Below are 24,306 nucleotides of genomic sequence, written 5' to 3' on the forward strand. Positions count from 1 at the left end.
AGTTGGAGATTTGGTCAGGATCAATGGTGTCTTCAGTGCTGAGAAATACAGGCAGATACTTATCCATCATGCCATACGTTCAGGGAGGCGTGTGATTGGCCCCAAATTTATTCTGCAGCGGGACAATGACCCCATATATATAGCCAATGTCATTAAGAACTATCTTCAGCATAAAGAAGAACAAGGAGTCCTGGAAGTGATGGTTTGGCCCCCACAGAGCCCTGATCTCAACATCATTGAGTCTGTCTGGGATTACATGAAGGGACAGAAGGATTTGAGGCAGCCGACATCCACAAGAGATCTGTGGTTAGTTCTCCAAGATATCTGGAACAACTTACCTGCCGAGTTCCTTCAAAAACTGTGCAAGAGTACCTAGAAGAATTGATGCTGTTTTGAAGGCAAAGGGTGGTCACACCAAATATTGATTTGATTTGGGTTTTTCTTCTGTTTGCTCACTTTGCATTTTGTAAATTGATAACCATAAACAATTACAATATATATTTTTGAAAGCATTCTTACTTTACAGCATTTCTTCACACCTGCCTAAAACTTTTGCACAATACTCTACTTCTCCCACTTTTCAGTTGCAGTAATTACTCAAGAGAATACTTGAATTGTATTGGGTTGTTCATCAGTACAACACAGAAGCAAATGACTAACAATTGTAATATTTTTTCAGTTAGATAATTCAGTGGAATATTGCATGCCAATATTGCATGCTTTTAATTTTTGCTGGCATATTTACATATATTCTATAATCAAAGCAAGACTCATTCTATAAATAGTTTTGATCCACACATTAAAATTGATAATGAAGAGTGTGATCATGAGGAGTCACTCTTTCAGACAGTTCTGTTTATTTAAAGTGAAGAATGCTCATGTTTTGTAATAATACAACTATTTACAGACAAAATGTTTCCCTACCTTCCTCTAAAATCTGTTGTTGAATACTGAAGCTCATCCATTTGTTATCCTATTTAAATATGCAGTGATAGTTTGCTCAATTCTGGATTAATTATAAGGGGCAGAGGCATTTATTTTTTAATTTTACACTTCTAATGTGTTAGATTAGGATCCTCTTTTCACGTTGTACTATTAATGCACAATCTAAAGTCAGAGAAAAGTCGAGGGATTCTATTGTTTGAATAAACCCCCATTAATTGTATCTCAATAGCGCAGAAAATTGGAATACATAACCCGTAGCCCTGAATTGTCATGGTCTCACAAATTCTGCCCGCTGCAAAAATCTACGGGAATCAAAGGGATATCTATACAGGTGGCTTAAAAGCAACTCCCAGAAACTCCAGCTGCAACTTACTAGGTCCACCCACCGCTACTGAAGCAGATGCGGGGATACAAAGGGGGAATCTCAAATTCAGCCTAAAAATAAACCCTAACTTTGATCCAACAGCACTTCAAGAGTAGTTGCCTAAAATACTATTCCGTACGCTCAGAGCCAAGGAAGCACACGCGGTATCTGGCTACGGTTCACGAGAAAAAAGAAGCGCGCTTAGCATTGGTTTCCGCAGCTTCCACGCAGGGCGGGAAAGTCAGTCTTGCTGTCCCGAACCCAGGGGAAGCGCGACTCTCCACCTGCTGATTCAGCAGCGAGTCCAGCCACACAGAACGGGGTTCTTGCCTGATTGCACCTCACACTCCTTCCTCGCCGGAAACTACTAACGAGGTCGAAAAAGCGAATCCAAGATATTAGCGTCAACTAGCTAGTGGCCAGCACTGGTGGCGTCCCCGGCACACTCCTTGGCGCCCGATAACCCCAGACCGACCACTCGCTCCGCGTTTCCGCAGCTTGTGCTTCCGCCGGAAGCACATCCTTTTCAACGCGAGAATGCCGCGTGTGGGTATGGCTACGTTACTAAGCAATGTAAAGCTTTTTCTCATTGGATAGGCGCATGTGGTCGCGCGGGGAGGGTCGAGTGAGCAGAGTAGCTGGAAAAGATGGAGACCGGAAGTGGCAGGAAGGTAAGGCTGCGTCGGGCTAGGACCCGCCGCTGCCTCGTCCGGCCGGTGAGGTACCGAGCATCGTTGGGGAAGGGGACTCTCTTTACCTCTGATCGAGTGATTCCTTTCTCATAACCCTCTCAGAGGCAGCACGAACCAGAATCGGAGGCATCGGGCCTGTCTGGAGAAGAAGAAGAGAAAGGGGAGGACAAGGATGAAGACGACGACGACGATGACGACTACCAGCCCTATGTGCCCCTCAAGCAGCGCAAGCAGCAGCTGGTAAAGTGGGACAGGCTGGCGATGAGGGGGAGCCCTTAACAGAAACCACTTGTTGCTGTCTCGCCTCATTGCGCACCTGCCTGGCCTGCGGCCCGATCCTATGCATTCTTGTTTATCGAGGGTTCTCTGATTAGGGTCGATACGCTTATTCCGGTGCCCCTTTTCTCTTGGTTTCTGTATTGGTCCCAGTCTTCGGCCTGTTCCCCGCTGGTCGTAGATTTTCAGAACAAAAGAGGGACCCTAGGTTAGTGGTTCTCCACTGGTAGTCTGCGGAACCTGGGTGAGACTCAGAAATAGGCAGGATGGTTTATCAGAAAAATCACTGATGCTTTAGTTAAGCTTTTAACATTAAATGATAAATATAATAACAAAATGCCAGTAAATGTACATATCTCTTTTTTGAGAAAAGGGGGCTTTTTGTTTCTGTCATGGTGGAACCCAATGTGTTTGGTACAGTGACTGGTGAGAGTTGATAGAATCATTTTGCATAATGCTTTGAAAAGCTTTGCCATATAGTGCTCTGCTTATCCCAAAAGGGAATAACATGATGAGTTCTGTAAATATGTTACAGATGCTCCCAGGTTCAGCTTATGGTCACTCACTCACACTCACAGCCCGTTGAGGCACGTGGAGCTTTTCAGTGCCCCTTGCTTTCTACCTGGGTTTTCCAGAGAGGTGCGGCTAGAGTGGACAAGACACACAGCCTTGGTCAACAGCTGGGAAATAATTAGGGACACACACAAATCACTTCCAACCGAACACTGAGGCACAAGAGGTTCTTTGTAATACACAGAGCCCAGTGAATTTAAAGTAACAGCAAAACTTTACTGGTTGCAAGGTATATTTGCTCTTTCTCACGCACACATGTGCGCACACACACACTCATCCACACTTACCCACGTCCTTCCCAACTAGGCTGCCAGGCACTAGCTAGAGGGACTGAAGCCAAGTCTGATTCAAAGATGACTCAGATGACTCAGAGTGGGCAGGCTTTGGGACCCCTTTTATCCCCAAAAGTCCTTGCTTTGTTGATTTACAAGTTGATGGGATTGGGATGAGGGTTTCCATGTGCTAAGGCCAACTTCTTTTGTCTGGTTCAGGTCCTTTGTTTCCTTAATGACTTGCTTCCTTCTTATCCTCCTTCCCCAAGGGATCTCATAGACAAGATCCCTGGCTTTTGTCCTCTCTGCTTATGAGCCTACTTCATCTTTAGGTTATGGCAGCTTCAGCCTAGTCTCACAATACGAAAGATTGAAAACCTCTGCCCTAGAACAAGATTCCCTATAAAATTGTTGCTCTGTAAGCCAGGTAAATGCAATCAGGCTATGACCCTGTAGATGCCAAGAGGTGCGTCTTTTTGTTACTTTTATAAGATTTATACCCGCTACTGACATTGTTAAAAATATTGTTCTTAAATGTAGCTCACTTAGCACTGGCTTTTTGTCTTATGCTAAATAACTAAAACAGGTATGGGAAACATGTAGTGCATCAGATACTGGATTCCAAATAACTCACCCTAAGCTAGTAATGCCTAATGATTGTGACTGGGAGTAGTTGTTCAGCAACACTTGGAGCAAATCTTCCACCACTGGCTCAGAGTAATGCTTTTTAGTTAGTAAAGAGCATAATATCTAATTACTGTGAGATATAAAGAACAGTGCTTAACACAATGGTTGAAGTATCTGGATAATATACTTCAAGTACTAAGATCCAAGTACTAACTATGGAACTGCAATTCTGCAGTTATTTTGGGCTTTTGAATGAACCTGCTTTGCAAGGCAGTAATATTTCTGTGGACAGTATAATGGTACAAGTTATTAGTGTCACACTATATTGAGAGGTTCCACTAAGTACACCTATAGCAATAGATACCGAGGCTTGAATTAATCACAGCATAATAATAATGTTTTCTTGTAATTTATTTAGAAATATAATTTCAGTACTGCTATTATCCCATTTTAGCAAACATAAGAAAAACCCTGATAGTTCCAAAGAAAAACTAATTTAGTAACATGGACTGTTTCAGAATTTGCAGCCACCTAGAGTCTCTGGGAGTCAGGTGGCATATTATTATTCTCATCATCATCATCCAGATGTCATTTAAATCGTGAGCATGTAACACCCTATTCATGTTCCCTACCATTGATAGTCAGAGGTAATTCTGCCTCTGATTATCATAACACTACATAGCTATGAAATTCTCATTGTAAAATGTAGTGCTTGGTTTCCACCAAAAGTGGAACTTCTCAGGCTGCGTTAATATTGTTATATTTTCTTTTTCTCCTTTGTGGTCATTCAGAATTATTTTTGGGAAATACTCCAGCTATGTTAACCAGATTTGTTCTATAAAATGCATCCAAAAAACCCTCTACAATAAAAACCTTAGTATCATTTATGCATTTAGTGGGAATTTGAACTTAATAGTCTAAATGACTCTCTCTGACTATGTGATTTTAGATTCTCATTCCCCTTGATTGCAACTCACTCCTTTTTTAATATCTGAAGATATATTTCATGTTTGTTGTGAAAAATAAGAAAGTGAAAAGAAAATCTGAATATTTAAAATTATCTTAGAACTAGGGAGAATTGAATAGGTTAGATACATAGAGATGGTGAGTTTGATTGAGAAATAGTTGAGGATACACATCTTCAAGAGGTTTCTAAAGAATATGAGATCTATGTCTGCAAAGGAGCTAGCAGTTAAAGCCTGGCTCTGATGGGATTCTCAAATCGTAACTTTATGCCTTGATGTATGTTTAGCTGCAAAAGTTGCTGCAGATTCGCCGCAAGGGGGTGCTGGAGGAGGAACAAAGGGACAGTGGCAGTGAATATCATGGCGATGAAGATGACATACCCCTGGGCCCTCAGTCTAATATCAGCCTTCTGGATCAACACCAGCATCTCAAAGAGAAGGCAGAAGGTAACAGTCAGCGTGCTTGGTTTGATTTATTAATAGAGAGAAGGTTCTGGGCTAACTATCTGATATGTTACTCTTCCCAGCACGTAAGGAGTCAGCTAAAGAGAAACAGCTTAAAGAGGAGGAAAAGATCCTGGAAAGCGTGGCAGAAGGGCGAGGTAAAGAGCAAAAAATTATTTTCTCAAATATCTTTGGTACTTGGGAAAACAGTGTTGGTGTTATGGAAGATGGCAAAATTGGGCTAGCTGGGAAATAACAGTTAATTGTGAGCATGTAGAGAACAAAAAATGTATTTTACTCCATGCATAAAACAAGCACGTTATGACTTGGAAGTTTGGATGGACCATTCTGAGACGTTTGTGGTCCAGCCAAACTGAAATCCATAACATCTTAGTTATTCCAAGTTTCAGCTGAGACAAATCCAGAGAGGTCTTGCAGGAGAGTAGGACAAAGCTGGTACACCTTATTCCTTGTCCAGATGGCCAGTGTGTCTCCTCCTCACTTGGTCTTTCTGCATCTTCCTTTCCTGTGTCTCCCCTGCTGTGCATACCCAGCTAGTCTTCCTGCCCCCTCTCCCAATTTTCTGTGCCTTTGATTCCCTTATTTCTGTTTAGCTTCTTCTATATGCTGTTACCTCTGTTGAACTTCCCTTTTACTCACTCTCCCCACCCTGAAACACCACTACCTGGACCATGCATATTCCAGATCCATGCCTAAACTGCCTGTTCCATACGCAGAACGATCCACGCATGGAAGGTTTTCTACATCTGTACTGTAAATCATAAGTTCAAGTTATATGGTGCTTCCCAGGGACTTTAGCCTTCTGTTGCTATTGCATGGGATAAAGCAATATTCAAATATGTTGCTTTTTATCTTTTCATGATTGCTGACTGTTGTCTTTTTCTTGTGTAGCTCTGATGTCTGTGAAGGAAATGGCAAAGGGCATCACATATGACGATCCGATTAAAACCAGGTAGATGGTTTGTACAAGACCCTTCTCAAAATATGACGACAGATGTTTCCCTTGAACATTTATTTGTGTTAAAATGCATAAGAAAAGGCAGTGAGGTGCACTTCTGCCTTGGAACAATTGATTCTTGGGTGTGACTTTTTCTCCTTACACAGACAGGTGGGTAGCTATTAAAGTTGTTATGCCACATATAGCATAAGGTGGTAACATGTGGATTGGACATGATAGGACAGTTGGTTGAGTTCTTCTCAAATCTTCTGAGACACGTTGCTTAAAAAGAACTTCAGCCTGAAAGTTACAGTTGATGTTGGCTTGCTAGGAGAACAAGCACTCTGTTTAACAGACTTGACAGTAATTTCTGCTCATAAATATCAGAGCAGAAATTTTAAAATGAAATGATCAGGGTCTTAGATTAATATGTTTTTCTGTGTTTCTGCACTAGCTGGAAGGCTCCCCGGTATATCCTGTCTATGTCAGAAGCACGGCATGACCGTGTGCGTAAAAAATACCACATCCTTGTGGAAGGGGAAAGCATTCCACCTCCTCTCAAAAGTTTCAAAGAAATGAAGTTCCCAGCTGGTAAGTAACCATGTTAGTGATTTCTCTTTCAGTGCTTTTTTTCTCCCACTTCACCCACATTGCCTACCTGGCTGACTCTGTTTTCCCACCCTTTTCTATTCTGATTGGGTGTTGCTTTTTCTTCCAGAGGTGCTCCACAGTATTCATTTAGAGTGCAGAAAAGGTGCAAAGAGAGCATTTTCAATAGCAGCATTAATGGTGGGTCCATCCAGTGGGCCATGGATTTGCCATCAGGCTTTGTCTGGGAGTCTTCCATGGCTATGGGCTAAACCACAGATGCAGGTTGAGACCCAAACAATGCTAATTGCAGTGGCCTATTTAGTAGACTCCCCAGCCCCTTTGCGAAGAATAATAAACAGCATTCTGGTCAGACTTTGATGTACTCTCTAAATCTGTCAAATAAATAAATAATCACACATGCTGATGATGTGAATACGTGTAGTCCTCACTTGAGAACCGCAGCTGGAACCAACAACTGTCGCTAAGCGATGTGATTGTAAAGTGAAACATCACATGACCACACTTGGCTTATGACAACAGTTCCGTTGCAGTTGTTAAGTGAATCACCTGCGGTTGTTATACATGACATCACATGGCTGTGACTTGCAACTTACTGCCAACTTCCCTATTGACTTTGCTTGTTGGAAGCTGGCTTTGAAGATCGCAAATGGCAATCATGTTACTGCGGGAAGCTGCGACTGTTGTAAATGCATGCCGGTTGTGAAGCGCCTGAGTTGTGATCATGCAACTGCGAGGATACTGCGACAGCCATAAGTTCGAGGACTGGTCATAAATCTACCTTTTCAGTGATGTACAGTAAGTTCGAAAGGTTGCTGAACAAGGCAGTTGTTAACTGAGGATTACCTGTATTTCTGTTCACAGAACTTACCCCTCTCCTTTGGGAGGGGATAAGGAATGGGATCCATCATTAAGTTTATGTATTCAAATATTTTATCTATCTGTGGACTCAGATGAAACTGGGAGCAACTGCTTTTAAACATTGCTTCACCTTTTCAATAGCATGGAGATAGTAGAGCCTAGTTTTCTGCATGTCTGTTCAGTTCCCCGAATTGATAGGTATGTGAGCTTAATATTGTTGGCATTAACATTTAAAGTAGAAAGGAACTCTGAATTAACTGGTCTTGAACTTTGTTCCACAGTGTTGAAGCCATATAAAAGAGATCCTGTTAAATATTTGCATAGTTTCTATAGAATCCCATGAAGAAATCTTGAGCATTTTTTTTTCTATAGACCTCGAGTAAATTCAGATTAGCATTACAAATGCTGAACTGTGTGATTGGCCCAACCAAGAATTTCCAGATAAAAATGTCTTTGGGCATACATATTAGAAAGACTGCGAAGTGTGGATTTGAGTGTTCAGATAGTCAGGCATGTATACTTCCCTTATTTTGAAACACAAATAAATTAGCAATTTATAGTATGTGCAAAGTCTTTAAAACATGTACAGTCTTTGGGTCAAGACCTAGTTATCTAGTTTGCAAAGCATTCAAGACCTACTTTTGTATTGCCAAAAATAAGCTGAATTTCTATTTGAACTAATGTGTTTATTTAATCAGAAGGCACTTCCTTCCAGGCTAATAAACTGTATACATTGCCACAGGAGACAATGAAACTCTAAGCCTACCTCTTCCATTGGATAAACATGTAGCATAAGACTGTAGTCCAGAGAAAGGGGGTGAGGGCAGACAGGGTGTTGAAAAGGGTTGTAAAGCTGTTTCCTTTGGAGGTTAGCGCACTGGTGAATACCTCTGTTGTTTCAAGAGTTCTGATAATTGATCTCACGTATCATTTAAAGATCTATCTTCAGATGTTAGGAAGCCCACGGAACCCATGAACCCCCACACTCCGTAGTACTTGTCCACGGCACCCCCGCACTACCCCACAGCACTCACGCACCCCCCACACACACACTGCTTGCCTGGGACTCCTGCCACTTCCCAGTTAAGGACCCACACGATCCTGGGGTTATGACAGCAACTGGGACTGCTGGGATTTCTGTCGCTAAGCAATGTGGCCACGTGACGCCACACTATACAACCACATCACTTAGCAATGGAATTTCTGGTTCCAATTGCTGTCATAACCTGAGGACTACCTGTATCTGTGGCACCAGGGGTAGCTGCTCATCAAGGGCTGTAGCTCAGGCACTGGCAAGTTGACTGCCAGTCCAGGGCCAGTCTGACATTGAAGCCCTTCATGGGCAAGGAGTTGTTTGGAGAGTTCATTGACACACTGCTGGTGGTGATTAAGAATGAAAAGAACTATCTGCTTTCAGTAAACAAGAAAAAAGCCAGATGCCACCAGAGGACACTGCTAGTCTTTTTCATTTTGGAGGTAGTCAAGAAAGCAGTTACTAGGGTCAACGGGATCTACAGGGCAGACATTTTAACGGTGTCAGAGTCACAAGGTTCAAGCCCCAACTGAAAAGAACATAAAATTGATGCCAGAGAACAGCAGATGGGCGGATACCTACAGCAATTTTGGGCCACGTGGGAATAGGCATGCAGAGACAAGTTAGTCCTTGGATCAAGTGGGGATATGCTCCAGAGTTCAGATTAAAGCCAGAAAACAAATTTCTACCATCACCAACATCCAGAAAGTCAGAATTACATCAAAGGATGCATTCAAGCAATAGACCAGGTGCATCACCATGAGTGATTTACTGGCCCATTCTTCTTGTTCATGATCCCAAAGAAAATAAATCTGGAGGACTGTTTTGAATTTGAACCCATTGAACAGATTGATTAAATACTGTATATTCAAAATGGAGACATCTGCCAAATGGTTTCCTGGCTTCCATAGACCTGTCTAATGGATATCTTTACATCATCGTTAGAGTGAATCACTACATGCTTCTCGGGGATGTTTCAATTCAGGACCCTTCCATTTGATCCTGCTTCAGCCCTGGTAGTCTTCACAAAGATAATCATGGCCCTAATCAGAAGCGTGAGAATCCAACAGGTTCATATCTATGCTTACTTAGATGATTTACTACTCAGAACTCACAAGGGAGCAAAGAGGAACATATATCAGACCACTTTATGTTTATATAAACTTGGGTTTATGGTAAGTTGGAAAAAGTTCTCTCTCTGGCCTTCTAGATGGTTGTATGGGGGTGGATCATAAGAAACACTCTGAAAATAATATTTCTGCCTCAAGAGTGCAATGGATCCAGGTTCCAATTCAGGAAATACTAGTATTCAGGAAGAACCTTCTCATGGCCTTTGCAAGTTTATAAGGAATTATGATTATGACTCAGAACTCAGTTCCTTGGATGAAATAATAATGCAAGACTACCCACTATAATGGTTTCTAGTTCTGTTTCAGAAGCAGGTTATTTTAAATTCAAGTTTAATTCTGAAGGTCCCAAGTAAAGTAGTCACCTCCCCTTGGTGGTGGTGAGCATCAACCAGCTTGTCAAGGAGAATGCCCTCTTGAGACCCTTAGAAGGACCAAATCACCATGGATGCCAGCCTGTTGAGCTGGGAGCTCAATCATTCATCTCAGGAGCTAGTCCAAGGAGGAGTCTTGCCTTTCCAACAATCACCTGGAGTTGAGGTCAGGGCGGCTAGCATTAGAAGACTGATAGAAGGGAACCACATTCTAATTTGGACAGTCAATATCTGCACATAAGCATACCTGAACAGGTATGAAGCAGGGAGAAAGTTGAAGGGACTGCAGATGGAGGTTTCTCTCCTGTTTCTATGGGCAGAAAGACTCATGCCTTCCTTTCAGTGGAGTGTATACAGTAAAGTGGATGTAGAATGTGTCTGCAGATTGAGTAAATAAAATCCCTGTCACAAGCAGAGCAGATTCTGTACTCAGAAATGTTTTAGGCAGTCGTGGATTAGTGGAAAGTCTCTTTGCAACAAAAAAGAACAGGAAGGTGACCATGGTTTTCTCTAATTCCCACAACGTCAGGGTGGAAGGGACCAAAGCTTTGATCTCTCTTTGTCCACAATACCTATTATATGCATTCTCACCTGCCTCAATTTTAAGGTGAGATGCAAGGTAAGAATGATAGGTTCCCTTTTGGCCCAGGAAGTCTTGGTTCTTGACTCGGGTCAAAATAAGCTTCTATGACACCTTCCAGTGTAGCTGAATCTTCTGAGCCAGGATCCCATCTTATATCCAGACCCAGGTGGCTTCATTGGAACTTAAACAGCAGTAGCTCTTAAAAACTCTCTTCCCAAAGCAGCAATAATGACCCAACTTAGCAGCCAGGTTACCAAGCATGATTCATATGTACAATTTGAGATGAGTAGCTTTTCTTCATTGGTTCAGGAGGAAGAAGTTGTCTCTGAGAGTACCAGGAGTTTCTCAAATGACAATGCTATTGGATCCATACTTTGGAATGAGCAAAGTTAAACATTTTCTTACAGGGGCCAGACTAATTTTCCATCCTGTTATTCATCACTTTCCTTGGTGGGCGTTATCTTTAGTATTGAGAGCTCTAGCAGTAGTTCCCTTTGAACTCATTAGAACTTGCTTTTCTTGTGATGGTCACTTCAGCCAGAAGTGTCTGAGGGCTCTATTGATTGGGGGAGCTTCATGTGTTTTTCACTCAGGTCAAATAGTATGGAGGCCTAATCTTTTTTTTTTCCTCTTTAAGCCTAGTTTAAGATTCCGTGGGAGTCAGATATAATTTTACCTAACTTTTGCTGAAATCTCAATTATTCCAGGGAGAGAGTTTGGTATAAGTTGGATATACGAAGATATTTATGCATGTATCTGAAACACAATCTTAGGATCAAAAGACAGGAAAGCTTTTTGTCTCATATAAACGCGGGGGGGGGCTCCTGGAAAACAAGTCCTCTGTTAGTAGGTAAATCAAGGATTGTATTGTCCCAGCCAACTAGGCGATATAGGAAAAGTGCTGACCCAGTGCCAGGAGGCCATCAACATCTGGATGGTGGAGGAACAAACTCAGACTGAATCCCTCCAACATTGAGTGGGTTTGGCTCTGTGGGCCAGACAGTTCCATAGTTGTACCATCTTGGCTCTGAACAGAGTTGTACTCCCCTACCCAGAGGTAGTCTACAACTTGGGGTCCTCCTGGCTCACAGCTCTTGCTCAAAGAATCAGTGGCAGTTATGGCCAAGAGGGCTTTTGCACAGCTCCATCTTTTGTGCCAATTGCAGCTGTTCCTGGGCTGTGGAGTCCTATTCAGAATCACTGATGCCCTAATCACTTCTCATTTGGATTATTGTAATGTACTCTATATAAGATTGCCCTTGAAAAGCATTTGGAACTACAGCTGGTACAAAATGCATCGGCCCAGGCAGTTACATGTATTTCCCATTATACTTGGGTGACCCTGGTGTTTTGGGAGCTGCATTAGCTGCCAGTTGGCTTCTTGGTGCAATTCAGGGTGCTGGTTGTCACCTTTAAGGAGCTACATGGCTCCAGATCAGGTTGTCTTCTGTATTAACCTGCCCACCCAATCAGATTGAATGGATCACTGCCTCTAGATCCTGGCTGTTTGAGAATGCTATCTGACTGGGCCTAGAAAATGAGCAGTTTATATTGCTACAAAGATCTGATCTATTTCTTCCTTCCTGGCTTTTAGGAGAGCAGTTAAGATCTGGTTTTTCTATCTCTTTAAGCAGATTGATACAGTTTTGTTCTGAGGGATGATGTCTAGGCGTGAAGATTTTGTAATGTACTGGACCTCTGCACCAGAACACTGAAAAAGGCCCTTGCCATTGAGCTAGTAGTTTGTGATCTCATTTGTGATCTTGTTTTCTTTATTGCAGTTAAGTATTTATTAACTGTTGTACAGTATAATAAAGTCTGTAAAACTGGTGGTTCTTGTAATTGAAATAAATAAGCAATTGAGTTGGAAGTGGCTACCTCCATAGAAAGTAGGAGTTTTAGTCCTGCCTTCTAACTGGAAGCGGTGGAGTTAACCCTCTCATTCAAGGTCCTTCTTCGAGTGGTCAGAATGGCACCTCCAATTTATGTTTTGATAGATTTTGCCAAATCCAGAATATATGTAAATCAGTGATAAATTCATATGTTGTATCACTTTTTAAATTATTGTGAATGAGGTTATTGGAGGGTTGCTACCATTACTTTCATGAGTGTTTTAGAAATAGCTAATGATAGATGTATGCCATTCATATTCAACAGGATAAATGTGAATGACTTGTTGAAATGTCAGCATAAAGAGTACCCCAAGTCTTCCTGTCCTTGTTCTGGAGAGATGGTGGTTATAAACTCTGTGTTCTGATCTACTTCCCTTTGTTTACTAATCTGTTACCCAATTCTTCTTCCAGCAATACTGCGAGGCTTGAAGAAGAAAGGGATCCAGCAACCAACTCCTATCCAGATACAGGGTATTCCCACCATGTGAGTGTTGCAAGAGTACTGTCAACCTGCTTCAGATAGGTCACTGCTAAGCATTACGCAAAAAATGTGAAATTTTGTACTAATTGTGCTTTCCCCTCTCACTGCATTGCCATGGTAAATCCATAAAGAATCTGTGACACTTTAAAATCTTACAGATTTATTGTAGCAAAAGTGATGGGGTCCATTTTATCAGGTATTGGCAAAGCTGAACCTCTGGTTCAGACTTTTTTTTGCCACAATAAATATGTGGGATATTTGATGCTGCAAGACTATTTGCTGCAATCCTCCCCCTTGAAATCTGGAGCTTGTGGAAAGCTGTGAAGAGCTGGCTTTTCCCCCAGGCGCTGGGATAGTGAGGTTGGAGCCCAGAGATTACATAGATGAATGGATCCAGATGATGGATTAGGCACCTGGTTTTTCTTGGTCTTTGCTTTATTTTATCGTTTGTGATTTTATCGTTGTTAGTCATCCAGAGTTGTGCTCACAGGAGGGGCGGCCTTATAAATCATTTAAATAAATAAATCAATTTAGCACTGCAAGTATCTCTAAGCCCTTTTGGCTGAAATTAACTAAAATGCTACCTTTCGAATTAGCTTGCATCACACCGTTATAGATAAGATGCCACAGTTTGAAACAAAGCATTAAATCAATAGCAGTTGGAACAATAGAGAATTGCATATTGAAAAGTAGTCTTGCCTGGCAGAATTTAAGGTCTTTGGATGCATATGATACTTAACCTGGTCTGAAATCTACGTCTTCAAAGGCCATTGCCAGCAACTTAAACTGGGCCTCAAAATGAATAATAACCAGTATAATTGATGCAGTATATAAGTTCTGCATGAGCCTCCGCTTCCCCCCACCCCACCATTTGAAAGGTTGCATTCTGTACCAGCTGAACTTTCTGAATGGTCTTTAAATGGAACTCTATGTAGAACATATTAAAATAATATAGTCTGTAAGAAACTAGGGCAATTGAAACTAAGGCAAGCTTAATTTTCTCTAGATAGGGTACAGTTTGTGCATCAAGCTAATTCAAAAGATGGTATTTTCTAGATAGAGTGCAGTTTGTGTACCAGCCAAAACTATCACTGGCACTACTATTCAGTAATACCACGAACGCCATTACAAATTGTATCAAGTCCAACAGAATCCCTGAAATGAAGATCTGGAAGAGAATCATTTGCATATTATTATTTTGGAATTGTTTATTAAGGACCGAGGAATGCAGAATGTGGACAAAAGTAGAGATGAAGAGGCTGAGAGCCATGTAGATGGTCTGCACTCTTTGTTTAGTAAACTAAATAAGCTTAACACATAGACTATTGAAAACCTCGGTTCTTCCAGTTCCTTCAGACTTTCTAAGTTGTACGTCCTTTTGAACACATTTCTAAATTACTGTAAAGCAGTGGAGGCAACCTATGGGCCTCTAGATACTATTCGATTTCTCGCCTTCCACCAGCTTCAGGCAAGGCCAGACCTTAGGGTTGGCAGGAAGCTGTGTAGTCCCTTCAGCATCTGGAGTCTAGAAGTATAACATGTTGTCATAGTCTGCAGTGCGTGGCAGTTCAGCTCTCCACCTCCCTGGTCAGTGCACCTGAAAGCAGCTTTTGTAGCCCTGTTTGTTCTAACCGCAGCAAGTGCTTCATTTGCCCCTTTGTTTTCCTCACAGACTTTCTGGTAGAGACATGATTGGTATTGCCTTCACTGGCTCTGGCAAAACCCTTGTGTTCACCCTCCCAGTTATCATGTTTTGCCTGGAGCAGGAAAAGAGGCTGCCATTTTCCAAAAGGGAAGGGCCATATGGGCTCATCATCTGCCCCTCAGTAAGTCACCTGGGTTTCGCTGTGCTTGTGCATTTGACATGGGGAGAGGTTTGGGCCAAGAAAAAGATGTGAGCATCGGCTTAGGGATGTCAGTTTTTGTTTCTGCAGAGGGAACTGGCTCGACAGACTCATGGCATCCTGGAGTACTACTGCCGTCTGCTGCACGAGGATGGGATGCCTGCCCTGCGCTGTGCTCTTTGCATTGGCGGCATGTCTGTGAAAGAACAAATGGAGACTATCAAGCAGTAAGGGCAACATTTGAACAATGTTTGAAGCAGAGTTGCTGCATTTTTCTTGTGTGGGTGTTAAGGAAGCAAAGGCTGCATTCAGTTTCTTTGTCTAATATGCTTTCTTCCCATCCCTACATGGCATAAAAGAGCTTGTGGTTTCATTGTCAATAGTACAGGCCTGTTATTTTTCAACTACAGAAATTCCCCTTTTAAAAAGATTTTGATCTGATGTCACTGATATTGGCTACACAACCTATCTAAATTACTCTGGTTCCTGGCTTGCTGGGAGTCCAGAGCAAAAGCCACATTCATCTCTCTTCTACATTCACTGTTTAAAGGAGGAAACCACAGATATTTCTACATGCAAAAATAGGTAGTGGGTTGGTGGGATGCATGCAGATACCCATTTACATGTATCATCCTGCCCTCGCATCAGCTTGCTGTGTTTTCACCAGGATTGCTTAAAAAGAAAATCTGTGGGGCATATGTGGAACAGAATTACTGGTTCTTCCACTGTTATAGGCAGTGATCTTGGATGATATCACTGGGAGGGAAAGAAAGCTTTATTGTTTAATGATCCTGCTCTAATGGCATCTTGGGAAGTAGCAATCTGTTCCCATCATTTAGGACTTGATCTGCTGAATGATGGTGAGAATAGGAAAGGCCCCCAGAGGCCTTGTAGCTATAAAAACTAGCCAAGGGCTATGTAGCTATAGCATTTATGGAATACAGTTTCCCCGGGTGAGATATAGATGCTTCAGGAGGGAATAACCATATTTTACTCTATGTTACTGTTATTGTTACTAGTACAGAGCCCTCTCCAATGTTCTAGTCCTTCTGTTCCCACAGTGGTGTACACATGATGGTGGCAACCCCAGGCCGTCTGATGGATCTGTTGCAGAAAAAGATGGTCAGCCTGGATGTCTGCCGCTACCTGGCTTTGGATGAAGCTGACAGGATGATTGATATGGGTTTTGAAGGAGATATCCGCACCATCTTTTCCTACTTCAAGGTACCAGGCAGGGCAGACTTTGCTCCAAACCTGATTCCAGTAAACCCTTGAGCATTTGTACAATTATTTTCCTCTCAGCCTTATGTGTTTTCTGGTACCGGAGGTGTGGCTGATGACAGCAGCAGTGTTCTCCTTGTCTAGATAAAAACGTTAGGCTAGTATGAGAGATAAGATTTGATCTGCACCTATTAGGATCTTATTCGTCTGTTGAATGTCTCTACTTGTTGGCCTTATAACTCATATAAACCTGACAGAACATTAGACTAATTGGAAAGATTGCTAGGCAGATTTGCAATCTGGCACATGTGCTCCTTTTAGAAATCAGGCATTGAGTGGGTAGAAACACAGATGTCTGAATAATATATTGTGAACAGCTATTTATCATGTAAATTCTCAATTATCAGAGAGAAGAACCATCTTCCATGAGAACATAGGGCAAAATTTAATTTTCATCCTGCCTCTTGAGATAATTCGTCTCTTAGCTCTGCCTTCTAGGAAGAGCAATTTTGTTCTGTTTTTTTTTTCGTGCAGAGGCTAAAAGGAAAGAAAAATATGTTTGAATCTACTCTCTTCTTCCCTCCCATCATGGATTAGCCAACTAAGGAAAGAACTACAAAATTCAATCTTTTCTGGCAGCTATCCATACTGTGTCCCTTCACTATTAAGTCTTTTTTTCACAGCATATCAGGAACCATATTAGGCTGTCAAATAACTTTTATTTTTTTTTCCTGCTTGGTCATCAGTTCAAGGGTAACCTCTTCTCAAAACCTTTCCTTGCTAGAAGGATCTTCAGCAACCCATTCACCCCAGTCCTCTTGGAAAACAAGGATAAAAGGTCTTCTGGGACTAGGCAGTAGGTTCAGACATGCATTGCTCGGGATTACTAACTTACTGACAATCTTATTCCAGCAGGCATCACACCCCATTTTGTTTAGGAGCTGCTACTTCCATAGTTCTAGGAACTGTAGTACACCTTCTGGAGACTTGTAGTGCTGCTTCTGGGGTCAGTTCCTCCACATTTATCAAACATTAAATAGATAAATTGCTCTTCACATAGTTTTGCAAAGGATTCTTCAATCTGTTTCTTCTGTCCAGTGGGGTTTGGAAAAATACTGTTATAATACATCCGCTTTTGTTCAGCTCCATTTTAACATGGATCATCATGGATACTAAAGTATTGTACCATGATAAAACTCTTGTGTAAATCACCCATAGAAAGTTTGTCAACAGTTAACTGCCTAATAATAAATAGTATTAGCCTATTATCATTCTGTATATATGTTTATATTATGTATTTTCAGTAATTTTTCTGTGGGTAGCAAGGGGAAGAGGGGTAACAGAATTATATTCAGATTTTTCCTGACTTCAGTTAACTCTAAAGGGTATATTTCCAACAAACAAGATCCAGAGAAGTGTTCAGGAATAAATTTTGATCTTTACCAGGAACAACTTATGTCTCTGGAACAGGGGCCTAGTTACACACTGAGAATCCTGCAGATGGTTGCACAGTGATGAAAATGTGCTCGTTATTAATGGCTTCTCTGTGAAAGTTCTGGTCTATTGGATGATTTGCTTTATATAATATGATGCTGCTGATGGGAAGACCTCTTACTGATCTACTAGTTGTTATTTTTCTCTTTCTCTGAAATTGCCACCCTCTTTATTAGCAGTGCACCAAACTGTGTGTCAGGATCCACCCAACATTAGCAATGTCCATTATATTCTGGCACAATTGGCTAATACTTCTTGCCTTGTTTGCTTTTTTTTTTTTTTTTTGGTGCTGTTAGCAGTTTTCAAGGGGATCTGTCCATGTGATAAAATGGACAGGGTGCTGGATTTAGGTCTAAGATCCAAATATAAACTGAAACTCACTCAGAAATTCTCAGGAAAATATTGACAGGGGGTTTGGGTGGGATAGATGCTTTTTTTTTTTTAATTGTCACTTTCTGCTGGAAAAGGAAAATTAAAACAGTTTACTTTTCTGAACTGTTCTGTGTCTTCGTTTGTATGGCAGGAACTGGTCACCAAGGTAAATTGAACTCTGTGTAGGTAATAACTTATTTCATTGATTAAAAATAAATGAAGGGCAGTGGAAATGAGTGCACTTCTCACTACCCTCCATGAGTTGGAAGCTGATCATTTGCAAATATGAATTCCTCTTAGCTCCCACCCCAAATTAAAGAAGAGTTTTCTAGGGTTCTTTATCATGTACAGAGGCCACATGAACATACAAGGGTCTCCACTATAGTAATTAGTTTCCAGTGCATGGAGCACAATCATGATGGTAGGAACAACAGCGTTCTTCACCACATGAATATAGTTATAACACAGGCCTTGACAAAACTTGATCCATACCATTTTCATTAACATACTAACATTAATAAGAAAAGGCCCATCAGCTCAAATGCAACCTCAGTGGGAACATCTGCCTATGAAATACTACATAGCAGAAATAAAGTACCATACTTTTTGATTTGTGTATATTTTGTACATTTGTTCTGTTAAAGGAAGCTGAATCTGTATGCTATGCAAATTAATTGATGTGTATTAAATGATTTGTCTTTCTACACATTATTTGGAAGGCCAAAAAGCTACGTGAGGCACTAAGCCCTTTTTCTTCTGGCCATTAGAAATTCTACCACCTGTTGTTTCTCTTTCCTCTGGTATCTCCCTTCTAGCATATGAGTTTTTGCCAGGCATTATTTATGCCTTTTCAGACTTACTTTCTAGAAATATAAGATGAGATTCTCAGTGCTCTCAATTGTTTGCCTAGTAGAAATGTTGGTCTTCATTTATTCAGACTTGCAAATGCCTATAAAATATATCCTGTGACCAGGTCTGGAAGCAGAATTTTTACAGTATGGCATCAACAAAACAAATTGTCCATAATTGCTTATTTACCATTTGTGATTCTCTTTTCCTCTTAGGGTCAAAGACAGACCCTTCTCTTCAGTGCCACTATGCCCAAAAAGATTCAGAATTTTGCAAAGAGTGCCCTTGTAAAGCCTATCACAATCAATGTGGGGCGTGCAGGAGCTGCCAGCTTGGATGTCATACAGGTGGGTCACTAGTTTAGACAACTTCCTTGGCCTGGGTCTGTTTGTGTCTTAAACTGTCCTGTATAGGGAGTCCAAATTGTAATGAACTGCCTTTGAGTTCTTTAATCTGTGAGTGTTGGGTAGGAGAGATCTTAAAATGTTCTATTAATTCATTCTTATATAATTAATTCATTATATAATTCATTATAACATCCTGTTCAGCCACACTACCCTTCATCCATGCATAGAGGTCTGAAGCTTGGTTTTTCATATCTATATTCAATACTTCAGCATACCGATCTGTTGAGCCCTAGTGAACCATCCTGTGCTGACTTCTCTGTAGTCTCTTTAACTATGTCTCTCTGATTCTATCTAGGAAGTAGAATATGTGAAGGAGGAAGCTAAGATGGTATATCTACTTGAATGTCTACAGAAGACTCCCCCACCTGTAAGTTCAGACCCATCTTGTGATCACTCCCAGTCTTCTTGCCTGAGTTCTCTGTGCTCGTCATAGAAAAGGAAGCAGTGTTGTGTGAGAACAATGTGATTTTTGGCTGCTCAGTCATGTGTATTTCATCTTGTTTTTGAAATAGACTCTCCCTTTGATTAAGGGACTGCAGTACAAGCTTCCTTCAGGCATCACTTAGGTACTAGTACGTTTGCTTTTCTTTGGCAGGTTCTTATTTTTGCTGAGAAGAAAGCAGATGTAGATGCAATTCATGAATATTTGTTACTCAAAGGTGTGGAGGCTGTGGCTATACATGGTGGAAAAGGTCTGTAAAACTCTTTATTTAAAAGTACTCCTCTGGTCCCAGACACAAAATGCAGTAATCTGAAAGGCAGCAGAAACTGGATGTGTGAAAATTTTTCTGGCTTGCTATGGTTAGACTTAGATTTTTATTTTTATTTTTATATAAATATAAATATAAATATAAATATAAATATAAATAAATAAATAAATAAATCTCCCTGTCAGCCATAGAGCTCTAGATTAACTGGAAGACAGGATTTCTTTTAGATCACAGAACCGCAGTGATATGGTAGGAGGCATGGCAAAGGTTAGAAAAAGATCTAGAAAAGATTCAAGCAGGAGCTCCTGCAGCTTTATCAGATCTTTAGCGGGTTCTTAGTATTGCCTGTGAACCTCAACACAAATTATTAAACCAGCTTCGGCCAGTAAAGCCGTTCACTCTGGCGTTTCATAAATGTGCCCATGAAGATAATGGCTCTTTTGTTCTAGGAGTGTGAATCATCCTCACAGAGAATGCTTCTAGATTAGGGGGAGGGGAAACCCTACTGTTGTTGTTAATGCATTATTGCATCTTGCAGACCAAGAGGAGCGGACAAAGGCTATTGAAGCTTTCCGGGATGGCAAGAAGGACGTTCTTGTTGCAACAGATGTTGCCTCCAAAGGCTTGGATTTCCCAGCCATCCAGCACGTCATCAATTATGACATGCCTGAGGAAATAGAAAATTATGGTATGAAAAAGAGGGGCTAGTTTGGTCTGGAGGATTTCGGTCACCACGTTCACCTGCTGGAATCCTTAAATGTGTGGAGAATTTCTCCAGTGTGACAAAAGCGATATTAAAAAACAATATTTTGAGTGGAAAAACTGTTAATCAGCAGGATTTGGCTTACTGCTCCGCTGCAGATGTTTTATATATACAGTATGTGAGTTCTAAAGTCAGGTCAGCTAAATTAGGATAGCAGACAACTGCTAGCTTTTCCTCTTCTCAATTTTTTGCCTGGCTCACCTATCACTGTATCTTTTAGCTGAGAAGCATTCAACAAATGAATGGCTGGGAGATGCAAATGGCCACTGGTTGAGGAGCTGTGGAGGATGCTTGAAGATTAGCCTCTCTGGCTGATTTGGGAGGAGTGGAGTTAATCCCTGTTGCTAGTGAATTTGAATTCTTTTTGTGGCACCTAAACAGAGCTGCTTACAGGGGCAAGTGATGTCATCTGCATCATTGTGCAAATAGTGTGAATTATGTTATTGGCATAATAATAATAATAATTTATTGAACTTGAATGCTGCCTGACTCTCAGTAACTTTGGGCAGCTCATGATAATCAAACAAAGAAATTACAATCAAATCAATAAAACATAAAGATAAAAGATGGCAAGCATGATGAAGCAAAGGGTCTCACTGTCCCTCGCCAAAGGCATGGGTGAAGAACCAGGTCTTCACAGCTCTTTTAAACAATGCCAGATTGGGGCCATCTCGATCTCAGGGAGAACCTCGTTCCAGAGGGCAGGCACTGCTGTAGAGAAGGTGTGCTTCTGGGATCCTGATAGATGACCTGGTTTAATTGAAGGAACCTGGAGCATGTCAACCTTGCAGGATTGAATCCGCTGGTCAGACATTATGGGAGACGGGCGGTTCCTCAAGTAACCAGGCCTTACACCATGTAGGGCTTCATTGGTAACAACCAGTGGTTTGAATTGCACCCAGAAGCAAACCGGCAACCAGCGCAGCTCACAAAGCAGAGGTATTACACGGGCATGCCCATTACTGCTTGTGCCACTGCATTCTGAACCAGTTGAAGCTTCTGGGTGGTCTTCAAGGGCAGCCCCCTGTAGAGTAAGTTGCATTAGTCAAGCCACGAGGTGAGTGACTGTCTGAAGCCTCCCCCAGTGCAAATTAGATAATCCACATTATTTGAATGAAAATATCATGATGTGTGTGACATCACTGTGAATTACTGGACACTTGTGACTTCTCTCTACTTTCTTTTGTTCTCCAGTTACCTTTTCTCCTCATATCCATCCATTTTTGTTCCCCCCTTTCTTTTTCCTTCCCAGTATCCCTGCTCCTTCCCTTTTTTCTTTTTTGCTGTTTCTGTTGGAAGAAGAAGGGGAATTTGAGTGTGTGAGAGAGAGGGTATCTTGTTTTGCCCACAGCTTATTAAACCAGTACTTATGAATTCAGTTAATTGGTATGGGCAGTCTGACCCTGCTTTTATTTGGAGTGTGGTTTCTGGGGGGTATATCTACCTATATATATGCACATGTGCAAGTGTGTCACATGCATACATTATTATTGGGCAGTGGGAGGGACTTTCCAGGATTGCTTTCAGTGGATATGCTTAAATTGACATGATGGGGAAGCTGAATAGGAGTTTGGACTGTTTTTATACTTATTTCCCCCGTCTGCTGTATTTTGCTTTGGTGAGGAGGCATAATCAAATCATATTTCTTTTGGGTAAAAATGGTATATGTGTCTGATTTTGTCCTCCCCAGTTCATCGGATTGGGCGTACAGGCCGCTCAGGGAATACTGGCATTGCCACCACTTTCATCAACAAAGCCTGTGGTAAGAAACTGAGAAGGACAGTTATAAAACCTGGGCTGTGAGGAACGGAGCCAGAGGAGGGAAGAGGGTGAAGGATGAATGAACTTCAACTAATTATATTTTTGCCAGCTGGGCTAATCCAGTCATGCTTCCTAATGAGTCATTAAGGAAAAAGAATATTCTAGGGAGCTGGGATATGGACAGTGGGTGGCTTGGGTATGTCACAAGAGCTTTTCTGATGGAGATAGCTCCTGTAATTGAAGTCCATTTGTGCTTTATCTGAGAAATTGGCCTTTGTTCACATGGCTTGTCTCTTGGTCCCTAGACGAATCGGTGCTCATGGACTTGAAGGCGCTGCTGCTGGAGGCCAAGCAGAAGGTGCCTCCCGTGCTTCAAGTGTTGCATTGTGGAGATGAATCCATGTTAGTTATTGAAGGTAAGCAGTTAGTTCATACATAGCAGGATGAGAGGAGGCCTGGAAGTCTGGGGGAGACTAGAGTAGTTTTTACTGTTGAGATAATTCAACCTTTAGCATGGCTGTGTTAGGTAAAAGCTTGTGGAAATTATGGTCATTTGCCATTCAAAGTGATGAAAGGATTTATCTGCCCAGTGGCCTCATGAAAGAGAGAAAGAAATAACTACTATGCAAATGAGATGGGAGCCAGGTGCATTTTTCACAAAGTGTGGAAGGTTTTTAAGTCACATTACGGATATAACATAGGCATGCCTTGTGGCTGAGAGCTGCGTAGGCAATATTTCTACTTCTCCCATGTTGTATCCACCTTTAAATAATCTGAACTTTAACTGATGCTGTACCATCTCTTTTAGGAGAAAGAGGCTGTGCCTTCTGTGGGGGCCTGGGCCATCGTATCACAGACTGCCCCAAGCTGGAAGCCATGCAGACCAAGCAAGTCAGCAACATTGGCCGCAAAGACTATCTGGCACACAGCTCCATGGACTTCTAGATGGATTCTATCTTTTGGCTAGGCATAGGCAAATCAATGAGTGTTTTTTTCTCTAGAAAAGATGCCTTTCATCTTTTCTGAAATAATTCCAGTGTAGTAACAGGCTGATGGGGGACTTTTTCCATTTGGGAATCTTATTGCTTCTGTTGAAAATGTTGATCCTTCCTCAAGGTGAAGTGCTGGGCTTGGCTGTGGTCCCGTCTCCCATATACCCTTCTGTTGTGGGGAGACACTTAATACTACATTTGTGCTGTTTTGGGGCAATCACATCACCTTGGTACCAGAGGTTGGTCATCCTTTAAAGGCATGCCTCATCTTTTTTTAACACCTGCTGTTTGTTTTTAAGCTGTTCAGTACACCATTTCTTGAGGATAGCAGGCCGCTGCTGCAATAGTTTGTTGCATCAGAGGTTGTCACGTGGTGCTGGGCAGACACTGTGCTCCTCAGCAGTTGACCATGAAGAGGATGCAGAGACTCAGTATGTAGTTCATGTTCTACTGCTATAGTTTCTGCTCCCTACAAAAACAGTTTGCATAGTTTTATTTATCCCTTGCCTGGCCCCACCTGTCTATTTCCAGCCATGTTGGGTATCTCTAGCAGCTCTGTTTTGGATGACAGCTTCTGCAGCTGCAGAAGAGGCAATCTTGCCCACTAATGCTTGCTGAGTTAAAAGTCTCCTGGGACAGTCTGTCTCTCTTGGGACTTTTTTGCCTGTTATAACTCTCTGGGTGCTTGCAGGCCCCAAAGAGGAAGTTCGCAGGCAGAGGAAGTTGCCTGCACTATCATACTTACTGACTCATTCCTTGGGCAGCCACAAGAGCTCATCATCTTGGCAGTCTCTGTCGCACTCTTTACTGGGTTGCC

At 41.7% G+C, this 24,306-nt stretch overlaps 1 protein-coding gene across 2 annotated transcripts; it reads left to right on the forward strand.

Annotated features, from left to right (window-relative positions):
* Nucleotides 1–1,829: 1,829 nt before the first annotated feature.
* Nucleotides 1,830–24,305, forward strand: DDX41 (DEAD-box helicase 41). Of its 2 annotated transcripts, none has more exons than XM_025164517.2 (17): nt 1,830–1,980; nt 2,104–2,241; nt 5,002–5,161; nt 5,242–5,316; nt 6,071–6,131; nt 6,571–6,707; nt 13,007–13,079; nt 14,749–14,902; nt 14,996–15,147; nt 15,982–16,144; nt 19,072–19,203; nt 19,559–19,630; nt 19,859–19,955; nt 20,512–20,661; nt 22,427–22,498; nt 22,803–22,913; nt 23,306–24,305. In XM_025164517.2, the coding sequence occupies exons 1-17, from the start codon at nt 1,957–1,959 to the stop codon at nt 23,440–23,442; spliced, it is 1,908 nt and encodes a 635-aa protein (XP_025020285.1). In that variant the 5' UTR covers nt 1,830–1,956; the 3' UTR covers nt 23,443–24,305. The 2 variants fall into 2 exon arrangements, with proteins under 2 accessions (XP_025020285.1, XP_007420367.1); XM_007420305.4 differs by having other exon boundaries at nt 15,011–15,147; nt 23,306–24,303.
* Nucleotide 24,306: the final 1 nt, after the last annotated feature.

The sequence above is a fragment of the Python bivittatus genome, unplaced genomic scaffold (assembly GCF_059951505.1).
Source record: "Python bivittatus isolate LINGU-HERP-01145 unplaced genomic scaffold, Pbiv_v1 ctg000080_np1212, whole genome shotgun sequence".
Lineage (NCBI taxonomy): Eukaryota > Metazoa > Chordata > Lepidosauria > Squamata > Pythonidae > Python > Python bivittatus.

Coding starts and splice junctions, on each gene's coding strand:
- DDX41 (XM_025164517.2), top strand. CDS start 1,957: ATGGAGACCGGAAGTGGCAGGAAG. Junction 1,981..2,103: donor AGACCGGAAGTGGCAGGAAG/GTAAGGCTGCGT, acceptor TAACCCTCTCAG/AGGCAGCACGAACCAGAATC. Junction 6,132..6,570: donor GACGATCCGATTAAAACCAG/GTAGATGGTTTG, acceptor TTTCTGCACTAG/CTGGAAGGCTCCCCGGTATA.